The sequence below is a fragment of the Rhincodon typus genome, chromosome 43 (genome assembly GCF_021869965.1).
Source record: "Rhincodon typus isolate 14 chromosome 43, sRhiTyp1.1, whole genome shotgun sequence".
Lineage (NCBI taxonomy): Eukaryota > Metazoa > Chordata > Chondrichthyes > Orectolobiformes > Rhincodontidae > Rhincodon > Rhincodon typus.
Window position 1 is genome coordinate 10,849,942 of NC_063374.1, and position 7,121 is coordinate 10,857,062.

Here is a 7,121-nt window from a genome sequence, read left to right on the forward strand (position 1 = left end):
AGCAGGAAGCCTTCCTGCTCCTCTGATGCTGCTTGGCCTGCTGTGTTCATCCAGCTCTACACCTTGTTATCTCAGATTCTCCAGCATCTGCAGTTCCTACTATCTCTTTACACTTCCTGATGGACTTGGGGTCAAAGGTGTTTTCCTTTCAGGTGAACTGAACGCAACAACAAACAGATGTAAAAGGAACACCTAACTGATGGCTTATTATCTTTTTGCATACTGAAACTCCCTTATTCCCCGTTAAGTGATTTGTACTGAACATTGACTAATGCTTATGTAAAACTGCAGGCAGAATAAAACAGAAAAACCACAGGAATAAGGTCATTCTGCTTTCACTTTCAGCTGTGGTTCAGTAGATCTCTCCCGCAGCTCAGAGTCAGCAGGTCATACATTTTAACCCTACTCCGCGGATTAGAGCGCAAGAATCAAGACAGCCTCCTAAGTAACTATGTCAGACTTTAAACTGAGGGCCTCTTAGGCGGACATGAAAGTACCCAATGACACTGTTGCAAGTATATTCCCTGCTTTCCTGGGTTCAATATGCATCCCTCAAACAGCATGGATCAGATTATCTGAGCTGAACTGGACCAACCATACAAATTCTGCATCTACAAAAGCAGGTCAGAGACTGAAAATTCGATGGTGAGTAACCACATCCTAACTCCCCAGATCCTGTCTACAAGGCACAAGTCAGGAGTACGATGCAGTACTCTTCGCTTGCCTGTGGATAAGTGCATCTGCAGCAATATTCAGGAAGCTCAACACCATCCAGGACAAAGCAGCCTGCTTGACCAGCACCCCATCCACCACCTTACTCTCACTCTCTCCACCACTGATGCACAGTAGCGGCAGTGCGGACTAACTAAAAGATGCACTGCAGCAACTCAACAAGAGCTGTTGAACACTCCTTCAAACCTACATTCTTTACCACCTAGAGGTCGAGGGCAGCAGATACATGGGAACAGCGTCAACGCCAAGTCACTCACCATCCTCACTTGGAAATATATCGCCATTCCTTCACTGTCACTGGATCAAAATCCTGGAATTCCCTTCCTAACGGCATTGTGGGTCCACCTACAGCTCATAGACTGCAGTTGTTCAAGAAGGCAGTTCACTGCCATCTTTTCAAGATGTAATTAGGGTAGGGCAATAAACGTTGGTCCAGCCAACATCCCGTGCTTGAATGTGTAAAAAAGTTATCTGACCATCATCAAATTGCTGCTAAAATAAAAAGGAAATTACGGATGCTGGAGATCTAAAATGAAGTAAGGTTCTTGCTGGGGAAACTCAGCAAGTCTGGTAACATCCATGAAATCTCTCCACTTTTTCCACAGCATAAAATCTATCACTTTTCCAGCCCCTTCAGTTCTGAAGAACAGTTATTTTGGACTCAAAACATTAACTCTGTTCCTTGCCCCACAAATTCTCCAGCATGCTTTTTATATCAGGTTGTTTCTTGCGAGTTTCCAGTGTGTAGACTGCTAGGTTTCCTGTATTATAATCATGAGTACACTTCATAAGTACTTCACTGCTTGTGAATTTTTGGAACGTCCAAGGTCATGAAAAGCACTTAAAAATGTAAAAGTAAAACACTACAGCTGGTGAAATAAAGACAGGAAATGTTCAGTAGGGCTGGTAATGTCAAGAGCCGTTGTAAGAGTGAAGCGTTTCTGGAAAACAAAGAGGCTTGATGAATCAAGATAAATCAAAGAACTGCGGATGCTGGGAAATCTGAAACAAAAACAGAAATCACTGGAGAAACTCAGTAGATCTGGCAGCCCCTGCAGAGAGAGAGCAGAGTTAATGTTCCGAGTCCAGTGACCCTTCTCCTGAACCTCCTCAGGCCATTCTGAAGAAGGGTCACTGGGCTCAAAACATTAATTCTGCGTTCTCTACACAGATGCTGCAAACCTGCTGAGTTTCTTCAGCAATTTCTGTTTTACATGAACCAAGAGTTGATCTCATTTTCTTTAATGGAAACCATTTTGTGAATCCTTTCCAATGGTTTGCTCTGTGCTTTCAGTGGAGGATATGTTGAACATGGCCTGTTCCAGTGTGCTGCCTGGTGGAGGACTCAATCGGGAATTCACCCTACACTGTCTCTCCGAGTTAAATGGAGACATCATGGTAAATATACGCACCTTACTTTTCCTGGAAATTATTCTGGCATGCAGTAATTTATGATATTCTGTGCAGTAAGTGTAGCATGTGAGCAGGTGACCTTGGACTCTGTGGTTGCCAACATTCTCTGACACTAGGAGTATGAAATCTTTGTTGAGTCCAAGTCCAGGTTGGATGATTAAGGCCTACACAGTGAATGTGGCTAGGTAAAGTTTTGATACCAAATAAACCATATCTACAGGCTCAAAATGCTGACTGGCTTTATATAATTTTCACCAACCTGTTATTGAGAAATGTAACCCAAGCCTTCTAGCCCAGAGGCAGGGACACTCCCATTGCCAGATGGGGCTTAATCCAGAGATTCATAAAGGTTTAGCATAATTCTCATGCTTTTGGGGACATTGGATTTAGGAGCCATGAAGTGAATCAGCAATTTGAGCCTGATCCACTTTTCATTGGAATGGTCCGAGGCTGGGAATACTGTGGCAAGTAACTCACCTCCTGACTCCCACCATCTACAAGGCACAAGTCAGGAGTGTGAGGGAATACTCCCCACTTGCCTGGATGGGTGCAGCCCCAACAACACTCGAGAAGCTCGACACCATCCAGGACAAAGCAGCATCCGCTTGATTGGCACCACATCCACAAACATCCCACTCCCCGCCCACCGATGCTCAGTAGCAGCAGTGTGTACCATCTACAAGACGCATTGCCACTGCCAAAATTCACCAAAGATCCTCAGGCAGCACCTTCCAAACCCACAACACTTCCATCTAGAAGGACAAGGGCTGCAAATGCATGGGACTGCCACCACCTTCAAGTTCCCCTCCAGGCCACTCCCCATCCTGACTTGGAAATATATCACCATTCCTTCATTGTCGTTTGGTCAAAATCCCAGAATTCCCTCTTGAATGGCATTGTGGGTCAACTCACAGCAGGTGGACTGCAGCGCTTCAGGAAGACAACTCACCACCACCTTCTCAAGGGCAACTAGGGATGGGCAATAAATGCTGGCCAGCCAGGGACACCCACATCCCACAAATGATTAAAAAATAGTTTGATCAGCTCATAGGTGACCTGATTGTGGCCGAACTTCAATTTGCTGTTCACCCAGTAACCTGACTTCCTTGTTTAATAAAAATCTAACTAGCGCAACCTTGAATAAATTCAGTTTTAATGACAAAACATCCACCACCTTCTGACAAAGATAATCCCATCCTCTATTGATCTTTCAAAAAATAATTCTCGTCGTCTACAGCCTAAAAGGGAGACTCCTTATTCTTAAATTCTCAAAATCTCTCCCGCAAGAGAAAACACCTTCTCATATCCAAACTCCCATCAAGCCTCCTCAAGAACGCACATGTTTTGATAAGATTATCCGCAAAGCCCCTCCCTCAACTTTCTCCTAAATTTCAATGGATAGAGACTTAGTACAAACTTTCCTCATTAGATAAGCTAATCATCCTAGGAATTTAGTCGAATGAACATTCTCTGAACAGCTTCAGTCCCAATTGTATCCTTTTGAAATAAGGAGACCGGAATTGTGCTCAGTACTCAAGGTAAGGTCTCATCAGGACCCTGTAAAGCTTCCTTACTTTTATATTTCATTCCCCTTGCAATAAACACCAGCTCTTCATTTACCTTTCTAATCACTTGCTGAACCTGCATACTAACCTCTCATGATGACATGGACAACCAGGTTCCTCAGGACCACCAGATTCTTCAATCTTTCTCTCTCTTTAAATAGTAGACTGCTTTTCTATTCTTCCCACCAAAATGGACAAGTTCACATCTACCCAAGTTATACTCCATCTGCTAAGTTAGATCTCTTTGAGGACACTTTACCGCCTCTTGAACCTACTTTCTAACCTAGCTTGATGTCAGTGGCAAAATTAGCTACTGTACATTTAATGCCTTCATCCAAATCATTGCTATGGCCTGTAAAGAGCTGGAGACCAGCAAAGGCCATTATGTCAGTTATATACTCAAAAATGGCCTTTGGAAACTAGCAGCATTAAAAAAAAAAACACCATTCTCAACTTGTCCATTTTTTTTTGTGATCAAAGGCTACGTTGGAGATGCTGCTACTGAACAATGGGGCCCGTCCACCATCCCATCCACTGGCTAATTACCATTACACAGGTACGGTATCAGAGAAACATGGCTGAATTTTTATCAGTAACTAGCATTCAAAATTGGTATTACACAGCTACTCCTGCACAAGAATCGAAAAACAACTTCATTTATACAGGGTCTACAAAGTAGATAAATGTCCCATGAAGCTTCACACTTAACACAGTGTGCAAAACAGGAGTCAATGAGAATCAGGGACGGAGCTGTACACTGGTCAGACTCATACCCGGCATTATGGAAGGTGGTTGTGGTTGTTGGAGGTCAGTCATCTCAGCTCCAAGACAGGAGTTTCTCAGGGGGGTGTCCTAGATCCAACCATCTTCAGCTGCTTCATCAATGACCTTCCCTCCATCATAAGGTCAGAAGTGGGGACATTCACTGATGATTGCACAATGTTCAGCATCATTTACAAATCCTCAGATACTGAAACAGCCCATGTCTAAAAGCAGCAAGACCTGGACAATGAGAGATAGTAGGAACTGCGGATTCTCCAGCATCTGCAGTTCCTACTACCTCTGATTCAATTTTAACCCCACTGCGAAGCCTCTTCTAAGGATGCCTAACCTGAAGAAGTTACCCTCCTCCCTCCGGACAAACCTCAAGGGATCTCTCTCCTCTCCACCTATCCTCTCCTCTATCCCTCTTCTATCCGCCTCCCACTCTCTCCTTATTTATTTCAAAACCCCGTTCCCCTCCCCCTTTTCTGATGAAGGGTCTAGGCCCGAAACGTCAGCCTCTCTGCTCCTATGATGCTGCTTGGCCTGCTGTGTTCATCCAGCCCTGCACCTTGTTGTCTAAGACCTGGACAATATCCAGGTTTGGGATGACAAGTGGAAAGTGACATTTGTGTCACACAAGTGCCAAGAATGACCATTTTCAACAATGGAGAATCTAACCACTGCCCCTTGACATTCAATGGCATTACTATCACTGAATCCCCCACAACCTGGGGGTTACCATTGACCAGAAATTGAACTGGATTGGCCACATAAATAGTGACAACAAAAGTAGGTCAGAAGCTGGGAATCCTGCAGTGAGTAACCCGCCTCTTGAATTCCCAAAACCTGTCCCACCATCTACAAGGCACAAGTCAGGAGTGTGATGGAATACTCCTCACTTGCCTGGACAAGTTCAGCTCCAACAACATTCAAGAAGCTTGACACCATCCAGGACAAAACAGCCCCATTGAGTGGCTCCACATAAACACTCACTGCCTCCACCACCAATGCACAGCGATAGCAGTATGTTCCACCTGCAAGGTGCACTGCAGAAATTCACCTAGGGTCCTCAGACAGCACCTTCCAAACCCACTAGAGGTCCAAACCTTCCAGATGGACAAGAGTTGTAAAACCTCAACAAGCCACTCACCGTCCTGACTTGGAAATTTACCCCATTGCTTCACTGTCCCTGGGTCAAAACCCTAGAACTCCATCCCATGGACTGTAGCAGTTCAAGAAAGCAGCTCATCACCACCTTCTCCAATGCAACCAGGGATAGGTGACAAATTCTGGGCGCAGCCAGCAACACTCGCATCCCACGAATGAACAAAAAAGACAAAATTTGACAAAACTTACATAATATTAGGTCAAAGGGGCAGGTTCTATATCCTTCATCAAGGAGACGGCAGGGCAGGGGTGTTTAATTGATGGTCCAGAACTTAAGTTTAGGTTGCTAGAGACAGGACTGCCTTTGGTGCTGTGAAATAAATTAAGCTTACAGAAAAGGCCAGAATTAGCGAAACACTGAAATCTGAGGGTTGCAGAGCTGGATGAGTTTAAACACATAAGAAGCAAAGATATGGAGGGATTTGAAAATAAGGACCAAAAGTCAGAGGGGCTGTACTGAGGGAGTGCCACACTGTCAGAGGGTCAATACTGAGGAAGTGCCACACTGTCAGAGGATCAGTACTGAGGGGCAGCGACACTGTCAGAGGGGCAGTGATGAAGGAGTATGACACTGTTGGAGGGTTAGTGCCTAGGGGGTGCTGCACTGTTGGAGGGTCAGTGGTGAGGAAGCACCACACTGTTGGGTGCGTTGTCTTTCAGTGAGATGTTAAATCGAGAACGGATGTAAATTATGATAATAATCACGATGATAATAACAGCAAGGGTGCTTTCCCCCTGTCCCAATTGAAAACACTAAAATAGATTATCGGGCCTCTTCATTTTCTTGCTCATGGCACCTCGTTGTGTGCATTCTTACTTTTCATGGTCTCCATATCTCCACATGTGATTTGGGTGCGGGCGTGGAGCGTGGAGAGGGTTCCTGAGGTTGTTAAAGGCACCAGAGAAAGACAGATTGTTTTTTGCCCTGTTTGGGTCTCTGTTGTCGGATTTGACAATATGCTGTTCTAATTCAGAGACAGGAGGAGTAATTTAGACCACGAGCTGAGTGTGTTCAGGAAGTTCAGGGGTGCACCTGCTTCCTGCTGTTGTAGTGTTTTAGCGCAGTAACAGCCCTGACCCTAGAATGGCTTCGTTCCAGGTGAGCAAGTTCTCAGCATATTCATCATTTCGAATTGTTTGTTCTTTTTCTGCCAGGGAGCAGTAACTGGACTCCTAGCGAACGCAGAGTGTTTAATAAAGCTTTCGGAGTGCACAGGAAAGACTTCCACATGGTTCAGAAGATGGTACGTGATAAAGATTTCAGAGGGCAGGGTGCTGTCCAAATCCCAATTAAATGCAAGATTCTAATTTGCTGCTTCCAGAGACCTTACACAAAATCACAGACTGCTAACATTGCCAGAGTGCCGCACTGTTGGAGGGTCAGTGCTGAGGAAGCGCCGCACTGTCAGAGGGTCAATGCTGAGGGAGATCTGCACTGTTGGAGGGTCAGTGCTGAAGGAGATCTGCACTGTTGGAGGG

At 45.0% G+C, this 7,121-nt stretch overlaps 1 protein-coding gene across 1 annotated transcript in view; it reads left to right on the plus strand.

Annotated features, from left to right (window-relative positions):
• LOC109923316 (transcriptional-regulating factor 1-like) overlaps nt 1–7,121 on the plus strand; it is a 71,950-nt gene that overhangs the window by 59,163 nt on the left and 5,666 nt on the right. The window contains 4 exon segments of the mRNA XM_048619652.1: nt 1,149–1,178; nt 1,932–2,130; nt 4,191–4,266; nt 6,798–6,886. Coding sequence (XP_048475609.1) covers nt 1,149–1,178; nt 1,932–2,130; nt 4,191–4,266; nt 6,798–6,886 — 394 coding nt within the window.